The sequence below is a fragment of the Drosophila pseudoobscura genome, chromosome 3 (genome assembly GCF_009870125.1).
Source record: "Drosophila pseudoobscura strain MV-25-SWS-2005 chromosome 3, UCI_Dpse_MV25, whole genome shotgun sequence".
Classification (NCBI taxonomy): Eukaryota; Metazoa; Arthropoda; class Insecta; order Diptera; family Drosophilidae; genus Drosophila; species Drosophila pseudoobscura.
In genome coordinates, this window is record NC_046680.1 from 22537608 (window position 1) to 22565337 (window position 27730).

At 52.1% G+C, this 27730-nt stretch overlaps 1 protein-coding gene across 2 annotated transcripts in view; it reads left to right on the forward strand.

Moving 5' to 3' along the window:
• luna overlaps positions 1-27730 on the forward strand; it is a 103433-nt gene that overhangs the window by 71735 nt on the left and 3968 nt on the right. Inside the window, exons 2-4 of one of the 2 annotated variants that reach the window (XM_033377825.1) lie at positions 23377-23764; positions 24144-24703; positions 24769-24915. In XM_033377825.1, the coding sequence (XP_033233716.1) occupies positions 23377-23764; positions 24144-24703; positions 24769-24915 (1095 nt within the window). Of the gene's footprint in view, positions 1-23376; positions 24704-24768; positions 24916-27730 lie in introns of both variants that reach the window. The other variant, XM_033377824.1, reaches the window with a different exon arrangement.

Consider the following 27730-nt stretch of genomic DNA (forward strand, 5'->3'; position numbering starts at 1 on the left):
AGTTTTCCCCTGACTGACGGACGGACAGCCGGACAGACGGAACGAAAGTTTTCCAATTTTAATGAAAATATTTGTGCAGACTAGTGTACTCGACTCGTATCACAAGGCATTGGATCGGATGGGATCGATTCGGATCGGATGGGATGGCATTAATATGCATGTCATCGATGCAGGAAGAGCCCCGTCCTGTCCGGACACGGGACACAGGACACCTCTGGCTGAGGGGCCAACTTTATGAGTGGATTGTTGTTACCTACGAGTACAGGACTTTGTCCTGCCGAGGGCGTTCTAGGAGGGTGGGGCGGGGCGGGGGAGGGGGCGTTGCCTTCTATTTATGTGTTGATAACAAGCTGTGAAAATATTTCCACACTTTTTTTTGCCCCCATTTGTGTCTGGGCCAAGTCTCCGGCTTGCCGTTTTCTTTATGGTCTGCAGGTCCCTCCCTTGAAATCGATTTCCCCCGCCCCGCAGGTCGACGAAGCCAAGCAAAAGTGTTGTTGCCAAGAAATCAGAGACAGGATTCTCACACTTGGCTTCCTTGCTTCCTCTCTCCTCTTCTGGCCTCTTCTGGCCTCTTCCATTGTTGGCAGAAAACAATAACTCGAATCTGGCCTCGGCTTTCAATTGTAGTGCAGGTTTTTCCCTCTCAAATGGCAATCAAACTTTGATGCCCCCAAAATCTGCAGTTTCAATTACACATTCCTCCCCTCCCCTCTCCCCGTCCCTGCCCCGCCCACACCCACACCCACGCCCACCCATTCATGCCGCCAACCGCAAGGTGGCATTCTAGAGCTTTCGTCGTGGGGACACTTTAATGAGCTAATTAAGAGCAACACTTTCGTTTTCACGGGCAAAACTCCTCGCCGGTTGCCACATGAGCGAAAGTTCTCCCGTGGATTCCCAGGTTTTTGGGAATTGCAGCGAAATTTGTTGCCAATTAAAAGTTACAGCCGGCGGCGGGGAGGGAGAGGGGGTTCATTTTGGTGTGACAAAAAGAAGGACTGGAAATGGAGTGGGGAACAGCGCAAGGAGGACCTCGAACAGCAATCGAATGGAATTTTAATTGAAATTCCAATGGAATGAAAGGAAATGCAAGTCACGATTCTTTCCCGCTCTCCGTGTGGGAGAGGGAGAGAGAGAGATAATGAGAAAGGAATTACATTTTATTAGTCGCAAATTGAATTTTCTTATTCGATGTTCTACACGTTCCTGCGATATTTTTCTAAAGAAATCGAAGGCTGTTTAAGCGAGATCTTATAAAAATAGAGCTACCGAAACGATACAAGTATCCCTAGCACTTTCCAACACTGTTTCCTGTGTTTTCCTGCCTGAAAGTAGCCTACTGCGGGAGTGGGAGCTGTGCCACAAGCCCCCAACCGGGACACATGCCTGCACATCACGACACCGCATAATGGCTGTCCTTTGGGGCGAAGGACTACCCAGCCACGGACGGGGCGGAAGGAATGCGAGTATCTAAATGTGTATGCATTAGCGGCTATCTTATCTGCAGCACAATTAAAATATTAGAAAGAAATCATAAAAAGAGACAGACGCCAGGCAGCCAGGCAGTCGGCCACTAGCCATAATTCAGGTCATTAAAAGTTCTGTGGCCACCAGAAGCACCACCAGAAGCACCGATGTGGGGTGTGTCTAAAATGAAATTACCCACCGCATCTAATTCTAATTTACTGCGTTTATATGGGCGGCCAGTTTTTGGGCCACCGCCGCCGCCGCCGCCGCGTAGGAGTGGCTGCCACCGCCACCTTTGCGCGTAGTCGTTGCCGAGGAAATAAATTGGGGAAATTTATGCCCTCCGCATTAAAGGGCTGCTTAGGGGTTGCCCCTGGCAGCAGAGCGGGGCCCTTAATTTGCCGCCAAATGAGTTACGAATTCCGCTCACCTTTTCTCCGTTTTGTTTTCTTCCGGTGCAAATTGTTTGCCAATTTGTGCCCCATGCTGCCTCCTAGCCGCCTTGCCTCGTTGCCTTGTTTGCTGTGCACGCGTGCGTGGCCTATGGTTGTCCTGGAGTCCTCGGTGTGATAATTGCGTGTTGAAAATATATATGGGATGTACTTAGGCATCTCCTCCGAGGGGTAGCGTGGGTGCTGCCTGCTGGCTGGTGGCTGGTGGCTGGTGTCTGGTGGGGGGAAAGTTGACTAAACAAGCGGCATTCAATTAGCAGCAAGCGAGGCGGAAATTAATCAACCGCCAGACGCAGCAGCGGCGGCAGCAGCAGCAGCGGCATCTCCAACGGCTGCCAATCAGGAAAAACTTTTGCCTTTGAAGTTGCGCCCGGGACCCCCATTGCAGGCAGCCCTGACACTGACAATGACAATTAATCAAGCGATAACAAGATGTAAATGCAATGCATTGAATATTTTTCGCCCTTGCCACTGCCACTGCCACACGTCCCTTCCCCCTCTCCATAGCCGTCTCTCGCATTTTGCATAATATTTCCTTTGGTTCGGCTCTTTTCTTTTTTTGCTCCTTTTCTGCGGCCTTGGGGGAGGACTGCAGTTTATTTGAAAATTAAATTTACGCCAAATTTGCGCAGACAGCTGGCTGCGTTTTGTAGCAACACCCTTGTACCCTTGCACCCTTGTACCCTGGCACCCTTGTGTCGTGCCCCCCCGAATCCCCACCGACCCTGTCAGACGTTCAACTTCATGAATTGGATTACGGCGGCGGGGCTCAGCGCGGTCCAAGTCGAAGTTGGAAGTTGGGAGTCGAAGGAGCAGCATCAGCATCAGCATCAGGAGCAGCCAAAGAAGCGGAAGACTCGGGCCATGTTTCACTGCCGCAGGCTTTTGGGAGCAATGCTGCCTGCCACTCTCTCTCTCTCTCGCCCTCCTGCTGCTACTGATTTTCCTGCATAGTTTTTAAGTAGCTGCGTGAATTTCCCTGCACAGATTTTGTGTGCTGGGGGTGGCAGCCCACGCCCCACCACGCCCCTCCCTTCTGTCTGTTTTCTTTCAACGCGGAAACTGCCGCCAGCATCGAGAGCGTCGAGAAGAAAAATGAAATGTTGTCTATGCATGAATGCAGTCGCCGAAGGCACCCGGCACCAGGCACCAGGCAGTGGCACCAGGCAGTGGCAGGAGGCAGTGGCATGTGGCAGGGGCATCCCTTTGTGCTTACACTTTGCGTACTTTGCGTGTACGAACAAACGGTTTAAGTGCTTTCAAAATGTTGACGCTCGCCGAGGATGCTGCTGATGATGCTGACGATGATTGGGCAGAGAGCATGGGGAATGGGGGATTGGGGATTCGTGAGGGGGGGGGATGGGTGGGAGGATTGGCCAAACTCCGGCTTCATTTTATTATCTGCTATGTAAATTTGAGCGTTGAAAAGTTTGCGGAAAGTATTTCAAGTTTGATTTTGAGGTAGCGTTTATCCTCTAGCCAGGGATTAGCCAGCCCCTTCCCCTCCTCCTGCCCTCTCCCGCTCCCCTTTGCCTGGACGAAAACCAATAGCCGCCGGCGCTACTTTGTGGGGAAGGGGGGGGCCGACCATAATTTAATTCAATTATCGTGGCCGTGCCTCTCCCGCCGCGGGACACCGTGCCTCTGGCCTCTGCCTCTGTTCTGCCTTTTTATGGAATTTCTATTGGATGGCCGCTTAAAATGCTAAATAATGTTCGTTTCGGGTTTTGGCCGAAAATGTCTATAAATTTAAATGCTCTCTCTCTTTCTCTCTCTCTTTCTCTTTTGTACCTGCGGAAATTCATGGCTGCTTGTAAAAATTTTATTGCATATTTGCAGGCGCGAAAAGCTGCCGCATATGAAAAATATTCCAGGCTCTGCTGAGGCCGGGGCTGCGGCCAAAACAATTTGCCAAAGCCGCTTAAAAGCCGCAAGGCGCTGAAAGCATTGCATACCTTGAGGCGACCCCACACACACACACACACACACCCACAGACACACACACACAGACAAGCACATGTGCGCCCTGAGTATGTGTTGGGTCCTTTTGTTTTATTTGCTAAGGCGTCAAGGGGTGGCTGTGGGGGGAGCAAAGCCTATTAGAGCCACAAGGAAACCAAGATGGCGCCATATTAAATTTCGCTTTCCCTTCGCTCGGCGAGTATTTGCTTACGTCCTCTCTCGCCCTCGTCTGGCGCCCATAAATACGCCACGCCGACTGTCCTGCCGCCTTGGCGAGGCGATAAAACCGGCTGATTATCGGCGAGCGTCGTAAAACCAGCAGCCGAGGAAAAGCCAAGCGCCAAGCTTCAAGTTCTGCCCAAACACTGGCCAAACTAATTGTTCAAGCTGCGGGAAAAACTTGCTGGAACTCTTTGCTGACGTCATCCTTAAAGAGCTGAAGGTTGGAGGCGTCTCCCGGCGTTGTCATGCCGAATAAAAACATCTGGACTTGAGCTTCGTTTGTTGTTGTTGCTGGTCCCATTTCTCTGTTATCAAATCAGAGCGACTTTTGACAGCTTTTTGGCAGACATCCCCCCCCCCACACAATCCTCCCCCCATCACAAGATACACACTTTTGATATTTGTTGCGGCGCGTGGATATATTTCTGTGTCGTCGTCTGGCAGAGTAATAAATACTTCAACGAAAGGAAAACAAACTTCAAATCGTTTTCATTAAAAAACATGAATGTGGCAGCTTCCCCTTCGGGGTGCTCCTTCCCCTCCTTCGCCTGCCGTCTAGGCTCGTCTTTTGTTTCACTCGAGTTGGCAGCTTGATTTTGATTTATTGACCTGACAGGTTAAGGCCTGCATTATTAATGCCAATTATTGTGATTGCCCCAGCACGGGGGACTGGGGGGTCGAAGCGACGAAAATCATTAACCAGAAACAGATTTGTAAACTTGTCGGCCTTCGGGTTGTCTTGGATAAGTGCCTGGACTCAGAGTCTTTAAGGTTTGCCTTCCGTCTCACTTCCACGACTTTTCCAATTAGTTTCCCTGCAAGAGAGAGAGGGGCAAATGTCCTGCGAGGCAATTGAGAGCTTTGTTCAAGCCAATCGATGGCCAATTTTATTGAAGCGCTGTGCCGAAATTCAACCTTTAACCTTAAAATTAAACACCTATTTACTGCCTTTACTAAACTGGGACTATCTTTTCGTATCTTTCGTTGCAGGTAAACCCCGGGCCCGGCGAATACTTCCCCCTAGATGTGCTCCAACGTGTGTGTGTATCTGTGTGCTTAAGAGGCGGCGATGATGCCGAAATCGGATTACAAACTTCGTTGAGCAGAAATAAATCACTTGACTTTCCATAAATCATTAGCCAGTGGAGCAGCGGCGGGGCAGCGGGGAGCGGGCGGAGCTTCCCCTGGGGTCACGTCTGCCGAAATCAAAAGCATATTATGCCCGAAAGTATGCAAACATAAACCAATTATGGCCCAGAGACCCAGAGACCCTAACCCCAGCGCAGCGACAGCTTCCGCCGTAGATATCCCGCCCTAGGGACCATCCCCCAGCCCCCAGCCCCAAGTGGCAGTCAAAAGAATCGCTGAGGCATTTAATCAAGGCACGCACACAAATTTACACGCTAAACTGATTACGCGGAAAAGCCAATAATTATGTAATCATAGCTCCATATAATTTTTGACAAAGGTTTCTGCCGCTATCCGCCATCCGCCATCCTCCATCCCCCCTCAGAAATGGCCGAGAGTTTTGTCCATTTCACAGCTGACAGAACTTTGGCGGCGACTGTACAACATTTTGGCATCCCTGCCGCCATTTCCTATTCCCATTAGGGGCATCATTCCTCCTCCCGTTTCGGGCACTCTGCAATGTGGAACAGTTTGCGGTTATTGACCAAGTCGCGCTGCAGTTGGCCGCCGTCTGCGGGGGGGCCACGGGGTGGAGGGAGGGCGGGGGGCAGCTCTTTTATGTGGCCATTCAATGGCCCTGGCTGGGCCGTTAAGAGTGCAATGGAAGCAGAATGCCGTTACTTTTAATTAACTTTGATTTTCATTAAAGAAGCCATAAACAGAGGCAGAGAAGCACAGAAGCAGCCCAGGACTCCTCTCTCTCTCTGTGTCTCTCTCTCTCTGTCTCCCTCTTCTACATAATGATTATGAATCGGATCCAGCGGCGCGTGCATTATGCATTATGCATAAATAAGAACAAAAGTTTCATACAAATTCATTTCAATTTTTAATTAAAATTAAATTTTCATGGCATGTTTCTGCTGCTGCCTCCCATAGTTTACATTTGCGGCTGCCTCCCTCCGGCGAAGGTCCTGCCGCAAGGAAATTAATATTTTGGCTTCCACACACACACACACACACACACACACACACCCAGAGATAGGGAGCTATGTGGAGATACAGTCATGCGTGGTGTCCATTTTAATTATGCATAAATGTCTGTCTGTCTGTCTGCATTTTTTTTTTCAGGGGGCACGAGACCCTGCAATAATTTCCCCAGTATTTGCACAAGTTTTTCCGCAGCAATTTGCCCCATTTCCATACGGGGCAAGGTGTTGCAATGTCCGCAGTTGCCTGCTGTGCCCCTCTGCGGTCCCTTTTGGCTCCAATTTCTGCCTGTTTTTTTCTTTGCTGGTTCGTGTCCGTGCCACAAGGTAAATAATTGACCAGCGGCGGAAACTTTTGTTTGCTTAGGCTCTGGGGGCCATTAGCCCCGCTCTCCCCCGCTCCCACCCGCTCTCCCCCGCTCCCACCCGCTCTCCCCAGTCGTTCAGTCAATTGTTGCACGTCTTTCATGATGTTGCACACTCAGCTTATTAGTGCAGCTCACTTAAGGCAAACAAAGCCGAGCTAAACTGTTAATCGCCGGCAACACTTAAGACAAACACGAGTCCCAGCCCCAGCCCCTGACCCAGTCCCTGGCTGCCTGCATGTCGAGTGCAGATCCGCCCACTCCACTGCCACTCCCCCCCTCCCCCCATAAGCCAACATCTGACTGCCTTTGTTCGCACTCGGGACACATGAATGCACATGCAGACAGGCCAGAAGGAGATACACAGAAAGGAGCAGCTTTTCAAGGGGATTTTCCCTACTTTTCCATCCTCCTCCTCCTCCTCCGCCTCCGCCGCCGCCTCCTGTGTGCCATCCCGTGTGTCTTTCGGGCTAATCTTGATGGCCTGCCAATTGCCAAATGCAATTGCCATCGATTGGCAGGCCCGGACAGGAACACCAGAATCCACTTGTTGGAGGCGTGGCAGGGCATTTGTTTGGCTCTGTTTTGTTTCGCTTCGCCTCCTACCTTTTGGCAGCAGCTCTCGAGTGGCTTAGAGGAGCCACTTGACAGCATAACTTCTACTGAAGGACTGAAGGACACCTCCAGGGCAGTCAGATTATGCTGCCCCTGGCACCTGGCACCTGGCACCTGGACTGGCAGCGGCAACTAGCGGTAAAAGCCCATGCAAATGTTGACCAATTAGAGGGCTTTTTGCAGCGGTAAATCGATTAGCGGCTTTTGGGGTTTCGCTCGTTTGTCAACAACAAATGCCCAACCCATTGGGCAGCAGTCGGCGGAAAAAGCCCGCCGGAACAAAAAACGGAGTCATTAAATCCAATTGACTGTGGGGCGTGCCCCACCGACCGGTGGGGGCGGGGGGGATGCTTTTATTTTATTTCGTATTATTCTAGTTATTTATTTAGTAATTTTTTGCTGCATGCGAATTTCCATAAAATCTCAACGTTTTGCCAAATCAACCTGCCACAACATGGGGCAACACCAATGCACCGACGCACTTTGTCATGGTTTATGCATGAACAACGGCAGCAACATGCAACGTGCAACATATCCCCGCCCGATGAACATCATGCAAATTGCATATGGAGCTGCATGCAACACCCCCCCCCCCACACAAAAAAGAGTGAAGCGAAAGGGATTAGGGCTGTGCTGTGCTGTGCTGTGCAGCGTATGCCACACAATTGTTTGCACTTGCCACACCCCACAAACAGCAGCAGCAGCAGCAGCGCATGTTATGCATTTTCGACTTTATGGTAAATCAGATTAGGGCCTGCCTCTGCCCCAAAAACACACACACACACACACACACGCACACATCGAGGATGAGCTCTGTTACAATTTCAATTGTAAAAATTTGTTGCACTGTTTTATGGCTCTGACTGTCCTTCAGTCTATCCGTCCATCCGTCCGTCCGTCCGTCTGTCCATCCGTCCGTCTGTGGTGCAGTTTCACTTGTTTGTTGATTTAGCAGTTAGATTTATTGCATATTTGATGCCATGCAACAAATTGCCTGTATGCCACAAGCCAAATCTCCCATCTCTCTGTGTGTGTGTGCCCCACCCCCCCATCCCCAGCCACCCCTTGTGTGTGGAAAGGCAATTTAATAATTTTTTGCTGCTGTTTTGCCAGATCCCAAAGATTTGTTTTCCCATTTTTGGGCTGCCTATAGCTATAGGGGGGATGAGGGGGTGTACCCCCCTCTCCAACGTCGAACTAAATGAAAATCTAAATTGGACACAGTTCCAGTTGCCACTGCAACAGCGGCAGCGGCAGTGGCAGTGGCAGCTATTACTCCAGTCGGGGCGAGGTCATGACAGCAGTGCTGACGTTTCTCTGTGTTGACCCATAAATATTTGAAATGATTTGATACATTTCCCATTTTCCATTTGCTTATCTAACTTTCCTCTGTCTGCCTTTAAATATTCAGGATATTCCGAGTCCCCAGTAAAGCGATCGCCTTCCTGGGCAAATATTAGCTGCAATCGGATTATGGCAGTACCCACCGCATGTTGCAAGCAGATTGATGCTTTAAGGACTTCAATATTGAGTTGTGGCAAGCGAAAGCAACGTCTATGGCCGGCACTTGATCTGTGATTCCATCTGTAATTAGTTGGGTTCTTCTGTGCCGCGGTCTCATTACCGCGGAGTGCCACCTGTCGGCGTGCCACGCCAATTGTCGGCATCAAATGTTGTGCAGCTCTGCAGCAGCCGCACCACAATGCCATTGTCAACGTTGTTGTTGTTGTTGTTGGTGGTGGTGGCTGCTCCGCTCTGCTCTGCTCTGCATTTTGCCACTCGCAAAATTACCTTTTTGCGTTCAACCGCTGTCATGTGGCGGCTGCTCCTCGTGCCGCCCCTCGTGCCGCCCCTCGTGCCGCTGCCGCTGCTGCTGCTGCTGCTGTCGCTCTTGTCGCCGCACTTAATTTATGGCATTCGCTGTTGCCGCAAAAAGACAGCCACAACACCCAAGGACTGCGCATTTTACAAATTTTTGGCACACTGCTGCTGCAATGACAACAGCAATTGCCGCTGCGGTTTGTTGTGCCACAAGCAGTCATCAGGCGAGCGGGGACGAGGAGGGGAAGGCTCAGTGCTAACAATGCAATTCGCAGTCCTGCCAAAGGCATGCCAGAAACCTAATTACCATAAAATTACACCAGTCCAGGGCTTTGCCACACGTCTGTGACTGCCACACACCTGTCGACCGATAACTGCCAGCAACGATTAGTAATTTTTTGACAGCTCCCCCTCAACGGATGGAGAGGGGGAGGGGGTGGGGGGATCCAGAAATATGCACTCAATTAATTTCGCCAAGTGCTGGCCAGCGGCAGGAGGAACTATTGTGTTTTTACAGTGTGAACAATTTGCAGGAATTTTTCTGGCAGCCCAGCAGCTGAAAAAACCCGTAAAATATGGTTAATATTGCGACTAGCAGATACCCGGTGCAAGCTCCCTGGCGGGGATCCCGAAAGTAGGATGGCCGTACAGTGAACACTCCCCGGCAGTCCTCGTGTGATGGGCGCGCAAAAATTGCTGAATAAAACTTTCACTTGGCCACAGACCGAGCAGAGTTTTCAAAAAACAATCAGAGAGATGGCAAATTGCACATTTCCGCATGGAAATGCACACAGACACAGATACAGATACCCTCGGCACTCCGCAGGACCTCCCCACCGACAGGGGGAGGGGATCATCATGACGGTGCCTCCTTTGCCTCATGTTGGCGGCAGACAAACAGCTAAAAACAACCGCAAATTGTTGAATTTAATTTTCATTTTGGATGTATTCCAATTTCATCAACTCGAATGTGAAACCCACACTCCAGCCCCTCCCCCAAAGCACACACACACACACACACACACAGAGGCACACACTCTTTAGCTTTTGCCAAATTGCTTTCGTTGCCGCTGCTGCTGCTGATGCCACTGCGTATACGTAATATCTGTTAACTGGGCGAAATAAAAGCGAGGACAAAAGCAGAGCAAGCATAATGTGCAATTACACAGTTCGTTCCAGGAGCGGGACAGGGGCAGGGGCAGGGGCAGGGACAGGGGCAGGGACTGCGACTGGGACTCCTTCTAACGAGAGCATAATTTTCCCCATTGCGGCCCGCATACGAGGGCCACGCGGCACGCACCAGCCACTGCTTTCTGATGGCTGATGGCGGTTCATATACGGGGGCGACATGTCCGGAATTTATGCTGCAGACGTGCAGGACTCTGGGATGTGTGGCACATAAAGCTGAGCGCCCGGGAGCTCCGGGATCTGCACTCTTTATGCTTTATACTTTGTCGCTCAATCTCTTGGAGCCCCGACACTTGATCGGGTTGCAGTGCCATGGAAATTGCCTCAATTTGCGGCACTTTCCAGCGTGCCACCTGCCAGCGTGCCAGCGTGCCACCTGCCACCCTTTGTTGCCGACACCTGGCGAAAGCCCTTTCAGCGCTATTCAGTTTACCTTTTCGCATATTTTTTATGGCCATCGATCAATTTAATAATTCTTTTTCCAGCGGCGCCAACAGCGCTGACGTCCATCAATTGTTGCCCCTGAATGGGGCAGCGGGGAAGCAGGGCAGGGGATGGGGACTGCCTCAACAGCTGCGCGTTTGGGTTTCCATTAAAATTGTTTCTCTCCGTCTTTTTCCTTGCGCTTCGCTTCGCTTCGATTCGCTGCTCTTCATTTTCCTTTATTCGTTTTCTCTTTTGTTTCCGGTAAAGCGATTCTTTTTCCCCATATGTCTGTCCATTTCCATTTACATGTCCATGTGCATGTGTGTGTGTGTGTGTGTGTGTGTGTGCTACAATGTGTCCTTGTAATTTATTCCTGTTGAGTGCCATGTGCGAATTATTGTCAGCGATTTGTTGCAAATTTAAGGGCATTAAAAGGCTTCGTCGAAGAGGCAGCATCCAGCGACACTAAATGAAAGAAAAATGCCAGCAGCAGGGGAAGTGTATGCTGCCACATATTTCCGCTGGTGACTGTGGATCCTTTTTGTGGGTTGTTGAAGCAGAAGCTGCGCCCGAGACTCTGTCTGAGTCAGGGTCAGGTGAATGTGAGAACAACAGGCAACTCTCCCTCTCACTCTGTGCCCCCAAAAGCCAAGCCCCCGTCTAATGTATAATTTATTTGCCGTGTACATTTGGGTCGCAGCATAAATCAGGGCGAACCCCAAACACGGCGCAGAACGAGAGCAGCAGAAACAACAAAAATTACGTGTACTTTTCTATACAAAAATCCGGCGTAAAAGAGCTGTAAAACCCATTAACAATTACGCGCTGCGTTCAGCTCTTGTTCCAGTTGTGGCACATTTTGTTGTCGCCAACCCGCACCCCCACCCCCTCCCTCCACGAAGCCCGAACCGTGCCACAAAAAAGGCCCACCGCCAGAATGATAACCTAATTAAGCTGGGGCTCACCTTTTCGTGTTTCTTTACTGTATTTTATTTTGTATTTTTTGCCTCCATTTCCATTCTCTCCTCCGCCCCCGCCCCCCAGAGACCTGCCTCCTGCCTCCTGTCTTTTGCAGGCATCAGGAGACGACGACGACGACGACGACGTCGCTGTCAAACGAAATGGAAATCAGGGCAAAGACAGCACAAAACAGCAACGGCCAAAAGGGACCGCGGAAAAGCGGGGAAAACAAACCGCTGCGAGCGACAAAAGCAAACAAAATTCGGCATTAAAGTTTCATTTGGGGTCTATCCAGTGGAGCTCCCTGGATCTATTCCAATCCACTCTCCACTCTCCACTCTCCGCTCTCCCTGGCATACGCGTTTTTAATTTCCCCACAGTTTATCGCCGACCCAGAGAGAGAGACAGAGAGCCGAACACCGAACACCGAATGCCATTCAATGCCATTTCATTTACTTCCGTTTCATTGGAGCTGCCTCCGTCCTGCACTGGGGGAAAAGAGGGGAGAGATTGGACTTCTTGCTGAGATTGAAGCAAGTCCCGAGTGGACCTGGGATCCATCTGTGCATTTTTCCTTGGCCTTTTCGTGCAGTGTACCGGCCTCCCTGGTTCTTTCTGCTTTTGGCCCTTTTGGATGTGGCTTGTAATTGCTAATATCCGCTTTTAATTAAGCAACTTCCTTTTCAGCATTGTGGTCCTGCGGACTGTGGACTGTCGACTGCGGCCTGCCCTGCCTGTCTCTCTCGCTTTTGGCCTTTTCGGTTCCTTTTCAACTGGAAATATATACATATATATTTTATTTTCTTTCGTATTTGGCGCCCTTTTTTGTCGGTTTGCCTCTGCTTTGGCTTTTGCTGCCTTTTTGGCCCTTTGTGCATACCAAATGTGGCTCTGAGGCTGCGCTATTGACCCAAAACTCGACTCACAGACTCAGGCCTGCATTATTCAGTTGGTAAAGAAATTCGGCTTAAAGAGGCATCGGCAGCGGCAGCGGCATCCCTTTAAGAGTGAATGCCACATCGTTGAACTTCAATTAGTCGGGCCTGCGCAAGCGTTTTCTAATTTCGAGCACTTTTATCTAAATAACCGCATTCAATGGTGCATGCAACAGCAGCAACAGCAGCAGCAGCAGCCGCATCTGGACAACAACGGTGGCAGTCACTGGGGAATGGGGAATGGGGGCCACAATATGTGTGGAGGACTGGCCAATCCCATGCAATGGTCAATTCCCGTTTGGCAATAAAGTTTCACGGAGCATATCAATTGCTTGGCCTGCGGCTCTCGCGTCCTTTTCCCTGGAAAATGTGTAAAACGAGCCGAAACAGCAACAACAGCAACAACAACAACAACAACAACGGCCACAGCTTGATTGGGGGGTCAATCCACAAAAGCAACATCCGCAACAAGAGCAACATTCAGTGTTCGATTTTTGCTTCCTGCTGCCATTCCTGCCATTCCTGCTATTGTTGCTATTTTCCCTTGTTTTTTCATTGTGTGGCACCCAATCCCCCTCCCCCTTCTCCTCCCGCTCCCCCATCGCACTCGCCGCGTCTGGTCCTTCGTTTGGGTTGTCTCTGCGTTTTGTTGTTCAATAATCAACACCAGAGCAGAGCTGCAGGGGGAAGGGAGGGGCGGGCAGTGGCAGGCAACAGTGCCTGGAGTGCAAACATGCTGCAGCTGTTGCAAAAACCTGCATTTGTGGTTAAAAAAATGGAGAGCGAAGCCTCTTCCAGCGGGGGGCAGCAGGGGGCCGCGGGGGGCAGCCGGGAGTGGGTGCAGACAGGTGAAAATTGCTGTAAAAATACGAGTAGCTGTAAAAAGTGGCATCCACGAGCCGTTAGACGATCCGTGTGTGGACTGGGGTGGGGTGAGGTCCTGCCAGCAGGGACATCATGTAAGCTCCTGGCCAAAGGGGGGGACCGTCTGACTTTCGGGGCAAGCCTATGTGCCGCATGTGGCAGGGTGCCTGTCCTGCATGTCCTGCAGGTCCTCCTCCTCGAATGTTTGCTAATAAATGTTGGATTGTTTGATGTCAGCGAGCCGTGGTCAGAAATCACCGTACCATGCACTCGATCCAAGGGCAGAGGCAGAGGCCGAGGCCCTGTGCATTAATTAAGCTTTGCGACTCTTCACACCTGCGCCCCCAGCCCCCCGCCCCCCGTCCCCTGGCCCACTCCTTCGGTTCGGTCGTAACTTCTGACCTGGTGAAAAACGGCAAGCGTTGTAGTCGCTTAAGCGCCAGAAAGTAGGCTCAAAACGTATTAGGAATTTGGTTTTAATGGTCATGCCGGAGCGGAGGCCGGGGCGGAGGCACAGGCAGGGGCACAGGCAGGGGCAGGATGTGCCTGTGGATCTGGTTTCGTTGGCAGAAGTGCAACCTAATCGGCTTAGCCAAGCTGTTGATGTTGCCACTGTTGCCACTGTTGCTCTGCTGCCAAATGTATGCAAAATGCATGCAGAGCCAGTCATGGGTTTGGTATTGTCTGGCGAGGCAGGGCGGGGCGGGGCAGGGGCAGGGGCAAAGGCCAGAGGTTGTGGCTGTGGCACTGGCTAAGAGTGTTGTTCACTTGACAGGCAATCGGGCTTGGCAGTTTTAGTGTTTTAGCAGCATGCAACATGCAGCAGCAGGAGCTCCAGGAGCTGCTCCATTTTTTGTTTCGAATTGAATCGAATGGCCATGGATTGGGTTTTTTAGGCATTTCACATGCAGAAGCCACATTGCCACACTCTTAATTGCCATGGAGTTCAATGACACACACACACACACACACACTCATACTAACACACACACACCAGTTGCTTCTGCGTTGAATGTCTATTGTGACAATCGGCTCACACGCCCTTCAGGGGCTTCATTTATTGCTGGCTGCCTCTTAGCCTGCCACTAGTCTGACAGTTGCCACATCTAGAGCTGCTGCCTGAATTACAGTTAGTTGCCACACTCAGAGGCACTGTACTCGGTAGTTCCATTCTATTCCATTCTGTTCTGTTCTGTTGCCCTGGCAGTTAAGCTTGCAAATAAATCTGAGAAGAGTGCAAGCTGATGCGGCCTGTGCACTCAAGGAAATCAATGAAGGGACACTTCCTTGTACACTCCCCCCCCTCCCCGCCATTAGTCAGGTGAATCTCCGCCATATGGACGTGCCTCCAACCTGTTGCTGCCGCCGATGCTGTGGCTGCTGTGGCTGCTGCCTTGGCAATTACTCAGGTTTACGATTCATTAAATCTTTATGTCGCCAGCACATAATGGATTAAAAACGAGTGTAAATGAATGTCGTAACAGGAGGGAGGGGGAGAGGGGACTGCCTCCTCTTTCTGGTTCTTTCCGCTCCTTGAGCTCCTTTTTCTGCTTTCCTTGGCTTAATGGAGTGCACCTAATGGCCATTTTTATGCGAGTGTCGGCTTAAAGGCTACTCCTTCGCCGCTTCTCCGCTGCTCTGCTTGCCACAGGCTTTGCTGCCACTGTCGGCCCCTCGGGCCCTCGGGCAATAGAATTGCAAATGTGAACTGCAAAGCGGTCAAATATTTGCCAATTTCTGGATGGTCGATGTCAACTGCAGCATTTGTCGCAATTCTCGCATAAATTTTGCACACAAAAATGCAGGCCCCCTCCCCCCCTCCCTGCCTGAGCCACTCCCAGGCACCTCTTCCACTTCCCCTAGCTCTCTGTCTCTGTCTCTCCATCTCTATCGCTGTCTCTATGCAAATGCAAATCCTCTCTTTGCCAGCCCGTGCTGCGTGTAAATGAAATGTAAGCAGTGCCGCATATTTCATGACACGCTGCATAAAATACAATCGTATTTTAGTTGGCGACCGGGCAGGAGGCTCCCAGCTGCAGGACAGCTCTCTGGCCAATGCCGTCCCTCCACCCCGATCCGTATGTAAATGTGCCACAAAGGGAGAGCGAAAGAGAGAGGGAGATAGCTTTATGGCAATGTTCGTATCTTATTCCATGCTTCTGCTGCTGTCGCTGCGTAATCTCTTGTGCCACAAAATGGGGACCGGAGACCGGAGACCGGGGACCGGCAGAACTTTTGTACTTTTGTTAGTTTTCCATTCGGACAGAAATGTTATTAAGCTCGTTGCCGTTATTTGATTGCCATGCGGCACCAGGACCGGAGAAACTTGACCTTAAATTCGGTTGTTTAGTGTAATTTGCAGCAAGTCCCCCGACGCCCGCCGCCCGACAGCAATTAAGTTTGGGGACAGGGAAAGGGACAGGGACACATGTTGCAGGGTCCCGGAAGGGTGCCCCTTCCCCTGGCATTATTACTTTTATCGTGCCACGAACCTGCTTTGTGTACAAATTTCCCATTTATGTGGGGGGACACTTCTCGGGCAGGACAATCGATGGATTGAGCCGATAAGACCCACTCGCCGACCGTCGACCGTAAAGCATCAGCATCAGCGTCAGCACACTCGCCCACATATGTATGCGCACGGCAAGCCTCGAACGGCAGCGTTTCTCGGCTCTTGTGCTCAGACAAAATGCGTTGTTAAACATGTTTTGGGTCAATATCATAAGCCATGATAGTTATAAGCCACAAAATGTTAGACAAGCACTGGAAGATGGGCAAGGGGCAGGGGCAGGGGGCAGGGGCAAGTGGGGGGCACCACGAAATCCATTCAATGCCATAATAGACACTGAAAATGTTCCACCTTTCATTCGTTTTGGGGCTCCAGGGGATTGGAGCTGCCGTAAAAATGGGAGACCACAGAAATTGCATTTACGTCTCGACAGTTTTTGTGGGTTTCCTTGTCCTGTCAATGCGAGTGTGTGTGTCTGTGTGTGTGTGTCTGTGTGTGGGTGTCTGTGTGTGCTTATTTTGTCATTTATGTGTATCCCTTTTAATGCGACCCAAAAAATTAGTTTTTATTGTCACACAAAGGACATTGGCCATGGCAGGGTCAGGGGCGGGGGCTGGGGCAGGGGCAGGGGCGGGGGCGGTGGCGGCGGCGGGGGCAGCCACCAGATGGACGGAGTTTAGCCTCTGCGCTCAGTTATTAAGCTTTTGTCTTTATTTTATATGTTTTACAATCTCTGTAAGGACCATGTTGTGTCCTTGATGACAGGGCCAGTCGGTATCCCAGGATCCCGGGATCCCGGGGTCGAGGGCGGTCGTGGTCCTTTCAATTGAAATGTGTGCGCTTTTGTGGCTTGCTCTTTCGTTTTTGGGCTCCTTTCAATGATTTCGTCTTGCCACAGAGCCTATGCATGTGTGTGCCTGTCTGCCTGTGTGTGTGTGCCCCCGATCGAAATCGTAATGGGAATCGGAATCAGAATCGGAATCGGAATGGACGACTAGGCCATGGGGAGGACGAGGCCCACTTGTAATTGCCTGCTAAGTGCGATGTATGTACAGGGATCCATGGCTGTTGGGCAGATGCCTGGCTGGAAACTAGGCAATGAAATGTTGTTGCAACTCTTAATTGCAACAGAGGACACACACACACACACGCATATCCTGCTGCCAGGCAGTCATGTGCAAATTGCGATTGGTGCTGCCCTTTGGCCGGCAGCAGACCAAGCAGAACAGCTCCGATAAGCGAGAGCTCTTTAAAGAGCGACTCCACCTACGAATCAGCTTTAAGCGCGGACACATGCCACATGCCACACAGATTGGGGGCACACTCTGTTGTTAATAAAGTTCAATTTCGGTTACAGCTTCCCACCGCCAAAGCGGGGCAAAACAACGCCAGAAAAAAACATGCAAATGACCCTGACTTTGGGCGCGGGTGGGCGCGGGGATTGGGCGGGGGAGGGGGAGGGGGCGTGAGGCCTCGAGTGCCGAAGCTGGCGCGCACTTGGAGTGCGTTAAATTTATTTATTATCATTGTCAGCGTCATCATTTGGGGCAAAGTGTCATTTAGGACGGGTCCAGGGGCATGGCAACGCGGTGGCAAGGCGGCAACATGCCACAAAATGACAAAACGAAGCGTAAAGCGGAGCAGGCGGCAACAACAAAAGGCGGCCTGGCCCCCGTCTCGCAATTTGCCTCTGCCGCACAAATAACATCAAGTTCAAAGCTAATGGCCGGGGCAGGGTTTGGGAATGTCGGTGGCATGCTACCGGGGGGGGGGACCCAGGACTCTGGCATAATCGAACCGAAGCAGACAACGAACGACAGAAAAATGTAAGACAGAGACAATGACAGGGAAAGGGAAAGGGAAAGCAGGGGGAAAACTGTAACGAAAGCGAAACGAGAGTGGGCCGCCTGCCGCACAATGCATGTGGCAAGTGGCAAGTGGCAACTGGGAAAATGTTTGCACAGTCGAAGAGCCGAAGAACCGAATAACCGAAAGCCGTAGCCAGAGCTGGAGCTGGAGATGGAAAAGCGAATGGCAAATGGGGATTGGGGTTGGAGTCGGGTGCTCGGGTGCTCCGAGGAGGGTTGGAAATAATGTACGCATTAATTCCTCATTTAAATTCAGCGGCGCGTACAACGCATTAGTTGCGTCAGCCCCACCACCCCGCACCAGCCCCCCACCATCCCCCCACCGAAGCCGGAGACACTTTTGGCTCCGTTTTCAAGAGTCCTTCGATGATGGCCTTAAAAGCAGAGAATTCCGCTCTGGGCGAAAGTGATCCTGCTTCCTGCTTCCTTCTTCCTTCTTCCTGCCGTTTCTTTCTAGAACTACTTGTGTGTGTGTGTGTGTGTGTGTCTGTGTGTCTGTGTGTAAGTTTCTTTTCGTGAAATTACCATAATGCCAGCGAATTATGCAATGCTTTTTTCCGACTCTTCGAGTCTCCACCGCCGTGTCGTGCCCCGCCCTGAAAGCCTGCCTAAGTGCACTTTCCAACCGAAAAACAAACCGAGAAGCAAACAAACACCCAATGAGTGCTGCTGCAACAGCAGGAGGGTGCCGTGGGAGGCCCCTTGGCCAGGTCAAGTAAATCAACGCATTACACTTTGTAATGTGACTGAATAAGCACTGGGAATACGACGGTGGGGGCGGGGGGAGGACAGAGGGGGGGACAGAGGGGGGACAGAAGGGCCACTCTGCCCAGAGTGTAAGTGCAAATGCACTGATAATGCCAATAATTCAATTATCCTGCTGCGTTTGCCACTGCCATCTGCCACCATGCCACCCCGCCACCCCTCCACACCGCCACCCTGCTCTGGCCAGCTTGTCTTGGCTTATTGTTATTGCCAAACCGAGTGACTAGTTGATGTTGATGTTGCTGTTGCTGTTGCCATGCTGCTGTTGCTGTTCGTGTTCGTGTGGCTGTGGCTTTGGCTCCACAGAGATTGCAGGCACTTTCGTTGGTTGCACGTCTCCGGCTGCGTCTCCGGCTGCTCGCAGCTTGCCTCGTATTAAGAAGTCACTTAGTTGACAGCCAGATAACAAGGAGCAGAAGCAGCATTAGGTGCAGGAGCAGCAGGAGCAGGAGCAGGAGAGGGGAGAGGGGCAGCCCAGCAGGACGTAAACTGGAAACAATAGTTGCAATCCAAACGACACACGAAATGAATCAATCTGTGTGCGAGTGTGTGAGTGTGTTAGTCCTGTGTCCTGTGTCCTGCGTCTGGCTATAAACATAAATAGGAAATGAGTGGACGGATGGACGGATTGCATGTGTGTATCGTGGCACGGTTCATCACTAGAGAGTGGGTCAAGATGTGGCAAGTACTCGTCTGAGAGTGCTCATTAGGGGCTACCAGAGCACCTCTCAGCTCTACTCTGGCATTCGCCGGAGGCCCCAAAGGCCACCTGCCTCCGAAATCGATTTCTCACAGGCTCATCTGGTGGGGGGGCGACCAATGCTTAAAGGGGGGGGTGCTTAAAGTGCTTTCTGGGGGCTCTCCTCCGCGACGGGCCACATTAATTGTCGGCATAATTTCATTACGTTTCGTTCATTAAAACTTTCGAAAATGAAAGTCGGCGGCGTCCCAAATGGAAAGCGCCAAAAATTGTTCGGAGCAGCATTTCCCCCGGGGGCTAGGGCTTAAGGCGGCGGCTGTGGCTGCTGATGCCTCCTTCTCTCCGTGGAATTATGGCTCATTAAATGACATAATGCAGACACAGTGGAGAAACCGAAATTGTATTTGTATACTTGCGAGTTCCTTCGACAGCGACAGCGACAGTCCCGAGTCCCGAGTCCCTGCTCCTCGATGCCGTGGCCGCAGGGCGCTGGCAGCCTGGCATCCTGGCCGCCTGGCCGCCCGCTGGCGTCTGCTAATGTCTTTCTAATACACAGACACGCACCGAGGACACACGGAGACACTCACACATGTGTGGGGCCTGGCCGGGACACTTCACAGACATGTGCCGCATGATGGTCCTGGCTTGATTTTTCTCTCATCTTCAACGTCTTCTTCGGCTCCTCGAGGCATGCCCCATGTGTGCCTGTGTGCCTGTGTGTGTGTGTGTGTGTGTGTCTTAACTGCCGTTGCGTCTTTTTCAATTACACACATAATTAAATATGTTGCACGCCCCAACCAATGCCGGGGCGTGGTATCCCGCGGGGACACAGCCCATTGCCGTGCCTCTGTGTGTGCCTGTGCCTGTGTGTGTGTGTGTGTGCTCCAGACAAATACTCCCAAATCTCTCCCAATTGTGCGATATTCCCCCGCAGCAGCAGCAGCAGCCCCGTGCCCCGCCTCCCCGCGTCCCCTGTCGGATAGCATTTTGTAGATTTTAATAAACACGCAAGATAATTAAATTTAATCGCAGGCTTTTATTCAACATTAGCATGTGTGCTCCCCCCCTCTGCCACCCCCGCCCCCCCCGTCCCCCTCCCCCTCCGCCCTGGCAAACGACAAACTCTATTTGCTATGGCCAAATTCAATTTGCCACCAAAGTCCTGCCTGGGTCCTTGGGCAAACATTTCATTTCCATCTAGAAATGCTCAAAAATCCACTCCCCCCTCTTGCCGCCCTCTTGACAACTCAAATGCTCTCCAGTTGGCAAACAATTTGCGGCCAGATAATTGCGAAAATTTCAGGATTCTCTGTATTCTTTTTCCTGCCTAAAAGTGTACCTCGACTCATGTGAGTGTCCCCGTATCTGCATGCCCCAGGATCTGTAGCTGTGGCTGTATCTTTATCTGTGTCTCTTTTTCCGGTCTGGCTAATCCTTGAGCCAATAAATTTATGCGGAAATATGTGCTTTCCGGCGGCTCTGTCTGTGGCTCTGGCGCTGGCCCTGGCTCTGGCTCTGGCTCTGTCAAATTCCTCTTTGCAGTTGCCACTCTGCCGGGGGATATAAACACAATTTGCAGGTTTTAATAACCGCAGCTGTCGCCACATCACATCGCCTAAGTGCAGGGCATAAACCAGGCTCAGACGCGGCGAGCAGACGAAAAAAAAGCGCCATGGAGAAAGTTGAACCACAATTTAAGATCAGAAACAGAACTGAAATGGGAATGCGAATGGGAAGAGGAAGAGGAGCAGCAAAACAAGGAAACAGAAAACAGAAAACAGAAAACAAAAGGCAGACACAACGGAAATGAAGATTTTTATGTGGCCCAAAGTGGGGCAGGACATCCACCCACCCGTACTTGCCCCATAAATTGCTGGCAAAAAGTGTTTTGTTGTCACTCGCCAGAACCACCCCCACCCCCACCCCCCAAGGGAGCACCATACAGCCAAATAAATTTCTATTAAACACAAATGAGCAACAAAAAAGTTTCTAAGAAAAGTTTTATCCCCACACACACACGCACACGCACACACACACACGCACACACGCGCACACTTCGAGGACAACTTTGGGGGCAACAATAATTATGTTGATTACAACAAAGAGGCAACTTTTGGCCTCTTCAATCTGCCGCTAAGTGTTGTGCCTCCTCCGCCCCCTCCTCACCCTCCACCGAATAATACTGAATGATTCTCTTGAGCTGAGCCGTCAATATCCATTATCCAGCCACCAGCAATGCCTGTAGTTCTAATGTAAGCCATAATTCGGGGGCCTTCCCCATCAACAGGGAATTTGCATTCGCAACAAACCGATTTCCTGTGTGCCACTCCGCTGTGGAGTTGCTTTTTGTTTGGAAATCTAATTAAAATCATGTTTGTTGGCTCTTCCTGGCCAGCAATTACTAGCCATTACTGGCCCACTGGCCCTGGCAGCCGCAATTATAATTAAACTAATTACTAAACACGAGATAACAAAATATAATGAGCTCGATAATGAGCGGAGGCTGCAGACGGCGCCCGGGAGGAGTCCCACGCAGGTGACTGCCGCCTCGCTTTGGTGTCTATAAATTGGCCAGGCCTTGAACTGCCAACCCGCCGGCCATCAATCAGGGGGGCCACCTATCCCGGGCCTGGCCGTGAGCAATTCGAAAGTCGCGTCTAATCTTTGGCCTGTTGGCTCACGTGATTTGTTTGCAGCATCGCCGGGAGCGGGGCGGCAGCAGCAGCAGCAGCCGCAACAGTGGAGCGCATAAATCAAAATGCCATTTTTGATAGCAGTTCCCTTGGCCACCTGCCTGCCACTGCCACTGCCACTGCCCCACTCCGATGTGCCACCCGTTGGACAATATATCAAATTGCTTTTGCATTGCGCGCATGCTACATTTTATTTAGATTCTGGCTTAAAGATTGTCCTGGCTGGCTGCTGGCTGCCGGCTGCTGCTTGCATTGTCTGTTGCCTGCTGTCTGAGTGAGTGGCCCGGAAGTGGGAGGTAAGTGCAGCAGCAGCAGAACCAGCAGCAGCCGCCCATTAATCATGGCCAAGGGTAACGTGTTGAGGCCCCACACCCCACATGCGAGGAGTCTAAGCCAGATTCCCCATTCGCCAGTCGCCATTCGCCATTCGCCATTCGCCATTATCCTTCCTCCCGATTCATAAACCATTATAGTTTTCTCTCTTGTGTTGTTTTCGGCAAAGGGTTGCGAAATTTATGTGTTGCAATTATTTTCTTGGAACAACACTTAAAGTGATTTACGGGGGGAGTGGGGGAGGGCGAAGGGGCCCCCACTGTCCGCTCTCGAAGGGAAACTAAGGAAAATCCCAGCCAAATGGTGGCTTCCCCTGCGGAAAGGACTCCTCCGATGGTCCGCTGGTCCGATGGTCCGATGTCTGCTGATGCTGCTGCTTATTCCGCCCCATTGGGTTTTGTGCTTTGCATTGCACTTAATAAGATTTGTTAGGCCCTCACTGAGAATGGAAATCGGCAGCAATCCCCCGCCCCGCCCCCTTTTCCCCCGGAAGCAGGAGAGCGGAATCCTGGCTTTAACAAATCACCGGCCGAATGGCTCGTCATGTGTTCAATTTGTGGTCGACTTTAAGGGCCCCCAGAAGCCAGACGGACAAACAGGTGGGGGTGGTGCGGGTGCGGGGGGTGCGGGTGCGGGGGGGACCTTTGAGCTCGTACTATATTGAAATCGTAGCAACGAAGAGGCGTGGCAAGTGGCTCTGGCACTCGCTTGTTTGCACTTGCAGCAACATGCTGCATGTTTGCGCACCCAGGTTGTTGCAGCATCAAAGGGATGTTGACGCTCGCCCCCTGCCACGCGCCCACTCGCTGCGGCCTTTACGTGCCCCTAAGTGTCGCCCCTCCATTAAGCGAGAAGAGCGACGCCTAAAAGTATGCAAGCGGCCATAAATTCAATGGTCAAAATTATTACCTGTAATTACAGGCAGAGGCAGGGGCATAAAACATAATTTGAGACTCCCGCCACTAAATTATAGGCCTAATGGGCCCCGAAATTCCTCCGCTGGCAAATTGAATTGCGGGAGCGCAGCCACTGCCACTGTACGGCAGCATCCATTACCCTCTAATGGAGCAACTTTACTCACGAACTCCCTTCCCTGTTTTCGATTCATTCGCAGACCTGCTACGAGCTGGAGCGCTATCTGCGGGACGAGCCCAAGTTCGTGAAGAAGAAGCTCCACAGCGATCTGGACACCTCGGCCTGGGACATCTTCTCGACGCCCGCCCGCCTGCTCGAGGAGCTGAAGATCAAGGAGCAGAACCTGGACGCCATCTCCACGACGTCGTCGGTCTCCTCGAACTGCTCGGGCATCTCCTGGGACAGCAATGGCTCGCAGGCGCTCAGCTGCGCCGTCCTGGTCAAGCAGGAGCGCATCGACGAGGAGGACGAGGAGGGGGGCTGCGACGACAAGCTGGGCGGGCTCTTTGCGGCGCCCCCCTCGGCCATCTCGCCCAATCCCAGTATCAGCAGTGCCAACGGCAACATGACACCCACCAGCAGCAGCAGCAGCAACAGTCACATCAGCAGCAGCCCCATCATCCGCAGCAGCAGCTCCAGCAGCAGCAGCAGCAGCAGCAGCAGTGGCATGGGTCAGGTGAGCAGCGGCCTGACCGGGGCCAGCACCATCACAGTGAGCTCGCCGAGCAGCTCGGCGCCCGGCTTCAAGGTGCGCGTGGTGCAGGCCAAGAGCCAGGTGGGCAACGGGGCGCGGCTGCACCTCGGACACGTGCAGGACTTTGTCCTGCCGACGCTGACGCCGCCCTCCTCGCCAGAGTCCAGCCTGCGGAGCCACAGCAACTACGCGCAACAGATCGAGGCCAACGATCTGGCGGTCCTGATCCAACAGCAGCAGCAGCAACAGCAACAGCAGCAGCAGCAACAGAGGCAGCAGCAGCAACAGCAGCAGCAAGGCAACTCCACACCCGCCACAGCGATCCTGCGCTTCACCAGCAGCAATCACCAAAACAATCCCACATTGACGCAACTGCAGCAGCAGCAGCAACAGCTGGCCGTCCAGCATCTGAGCATATCGCCGCAGGCCCTCGGCCAGAGCGGCAATACAGGCGGCAGCAGCAGCAACAGCAGCGGCAGCAGCCATTCTCCCCACAGCCACGGGGGCAGCGGCCAGACGGGCAGCAGCAACAGCAGCTCCAGCGGCAGCGGCAGCGGCAGCAGCAGCAGCTGCCACAAGGACCAGTCCACCCACAGCAACATTCCGCGCAGCACCATCGTACGGCTGACCACGGCAAACGGCAAGCCGGGAGCGGCTGGCATCAGCCTGGCCCGCGTCATCCAGATGCAGAACAACGGCAACTCCAACGTGGCAGCCGTGCTCAGTGCAGCCGCCAGCAGCGGCAGCGGCAGCAGCAGCAGCTCGCATGGATCCAGCGCGTCGACGGCACAGCAACAAGTGGTGGCGCCACGAGCCGACAAGGCCTCAAACGGTGCGTATGACAGCCCAGCACTTGCCCCAAATTCAGCCTCACCCTTGACCCTTCTCCCGCTTCAGGTTCTGCCAAAAATCATCACCCGCGGCAACATCACGGCGATCACAGCCCGGACGCCAAGCGGCGGATACACAAGTGCCAATTCCTGGGCTGCAAAAAAGTCTACACGAAGAGCTCGCATCTGAAGGCCCACCAAAGAACGCACACAGGTGAGTGCCTGCCACGGAGAGGGCAGGAGAGAGCAGGGGGGTGTATGTGTTGCTGCCCCTGACAGCTTCGAGTACTGCCTGCTGGCTGCTGAAATGTGAGGAGGCACCAAAATCTAGCCCAGACCCGACCCCCTGATACCCTGCCCGAAGAGCGGGCCCCCGTCGGTGGCTACCAATTAAAAGCCGGCACACACCTTGGGGCAAGGACACACCGCCCTGGCCGTCGCTCTTGCGCTGCCTTAATAAATCAGAGACCTGCGACAACAATGTCCCGGACAGAGACCCCTGGGACACACGAGTGACATGTTGCATTGTTTGCCCCGACACTGGCCGCCGTCCACCGTCCGCCGTCCATTGTCCACTGAAAAAACATGCAGCAGGAGTGCAGAGCGTGGGGCAGGCAGTCATCCTTCTGGGATGGGGCACTGGCAATTGAGGCCCCCACCACCCCGAAAACAACCTCGTGGCCTGACAGCAGACGATGCTTGAAATTTCAATAAAAATCGCATAATTCAAACATGAAATATTGGTGGCAGAGAGGGGGAGGGAGCCAGAGAGAGGGGGGAGCCCTCTCCCAGCGATGAAATGTAATTTTATTACAAACCACACACTCGAGCGCCAGAGAGCAAATCTATTGATTTGTGCCCCACGTAGAGGCGGCTCCTCTCTGCCGGCAAACACTTAACCCATAAAATAGAAGCCGAAATCCATTTCAAGTTCTGCCAAAAAAAATGGGCGAAAAAAAACCCACGGTATTTGCAGTTGTTGGAAAACAGTTTTGTGCGCATTCAGTTAAAATTCGCTGAGCGGCCGCCCAACCCCCCGCCAGGACGAGTTTTGTTCCCGCCTGTCAGTTTTATTTGGAGAGGCAGTGGCGGAGGCAGTGGCAGTGGCAGAGGCAGGGGCGGAGGCAGCGGGGTGTGTGCGTGGCACAGGCCACAAATCACTTGGCACACACTCAAAAACAGAATTTCCATCGTTGACCTTCTTCCGAGACATCGGAAACAGACAAATACTTCCGCTGAATCGAACCGAAATTTGCAAGAAGTATATTTTCTCCTTTTTCTAACCTGAAGCCTCGAAAGTGTTCGGAACACCTGTTCAGCCAATCCTCAAGAATCTGGACAACAATTCAGAATTCAGAGCCATACGTTCCGGCATTGTTTAATGCAAATGCCGGGCCTTTGCCCAACAATCCAGAGAGAATGGGGAATGCCTGGGGAATGCCCTACAACAGAAGTAGGCTTCCTCGAAAGGATGGTCTTTCTGTGGACATCCTGCTGTGTGTTCACTTGTGCATCCAAGTGTTGGCAACGCATCGCATCTGTCAGATGCCCAGCAGATGAATTTTGGGGCCACAGACATTTCTCACTCAAAAACGAATGCGACTCTCCGGGGCTTGTGTTTGTTTAGTGCCCAAATGTGGAGTGACCCTTTCGGGGCATACCCAATCATCAGCGGGGGACCGGGGGACCGGAGGAGGACTCATGCATATGCGACAGGAGGTACCAGTCTGTCACTTGCCACTTGCCACTTGCCACACCCTCAACCACTGACAGACGCACAGAGAGACAGACACAAAGTCAACAACTTTCTCTGTCAGCCGCAGGATATTGCTCAATTTATAAATGGCATGGCTGCCAAGGCCCCAGGATGTGGGGCTTAACATTTTAATTAACATTCAATTTCTGCGCCTCCTCGAAACTGTTTGTTCTGCTGCTGCCTCTGCTGCTGCCTCTGCTGCCTCTGCTGCTGCTGCTGTTTGCTCTTGCCTCAAGAAAGCCAAAAACTTCTGGCTCAATAAAAATCCATAACAGTCGAAAGTTTTTGCTCATAATTTTCAGTTTATCTTTGGCCACAAAAACAACAACAGCAACAACAACAGAAGAGAAGCTCATTCAGGGGCGGTTCGAAGGGGGCGTGACTGCTTGATTGGCACCTCGTTCCGGTGCCCCCAATGGCCCCCCCCCCCCAGTGCCCCCCAGTGCCGAAAGTGTTAATTTGCTCGGCAGAAAGTTTCCCCAGTGCCGACATCCGTTTTGGGCCAGATAAAAAATGAAAGCGGGGGAATTCTATAATTAATTACACATGTTCTAGGGGGGAGGAGGGGAGGAGGGGCAGCAGGGCCAGCAGAAGTCAGAGGAGTCCAATATATCAAAAGCCAAGGTGTTGGCCCTGCGATAAGATTGAAACATCTGATTTCGGACGCCCCCCTCCCAAAAAAAAAAAGCCAAAGCCAAAGCCGAGAGGGATTCTTTTCTGGGGCGGGGGGCTGTGGAGGGGGAAAACGTAATTATTTTAATGACACCAGGGACACCATGGAGACCGGGGCGTAGGTCCCTTTTTCCGTTTCTGGCTTAAATTAAAGAAAATCTAATGAATTACGTTTTTTGCATCTGAAATTAAGCGCGGGGGCTCGTATTGGGGGCATTCTTAAAATGCTGTCGCATTAGAAAGGCGGACACATGCAAATAATTGATGATCAGCCATTATTTAGTGGCCAAACGGGGCGTCCTTGAGCGGGTAGGAGGAGGGCCTGGTGCTCGGTGCTGCTCGGTGGGTGAGAGAGCAAAGAGCAGCACGCTGGCCTGCTGCAATGGCAGACAGAGAAATTAATTTGATTTGGGCTCTCGAGCGCGCTTCCTGCGTTTCCTCCTGTGGCTTGTCGGGCATTTCAATTTGCATGTCCCGGACCATTTAATTAGGAATCCATTCAAGCATTTCCCCCCCACCCCACACCACCCCACCCCACCCCAGATGCAGATACAATGGGTATAGATGGATGGCTGGGTGGATGGAGCACAATTGAATATCA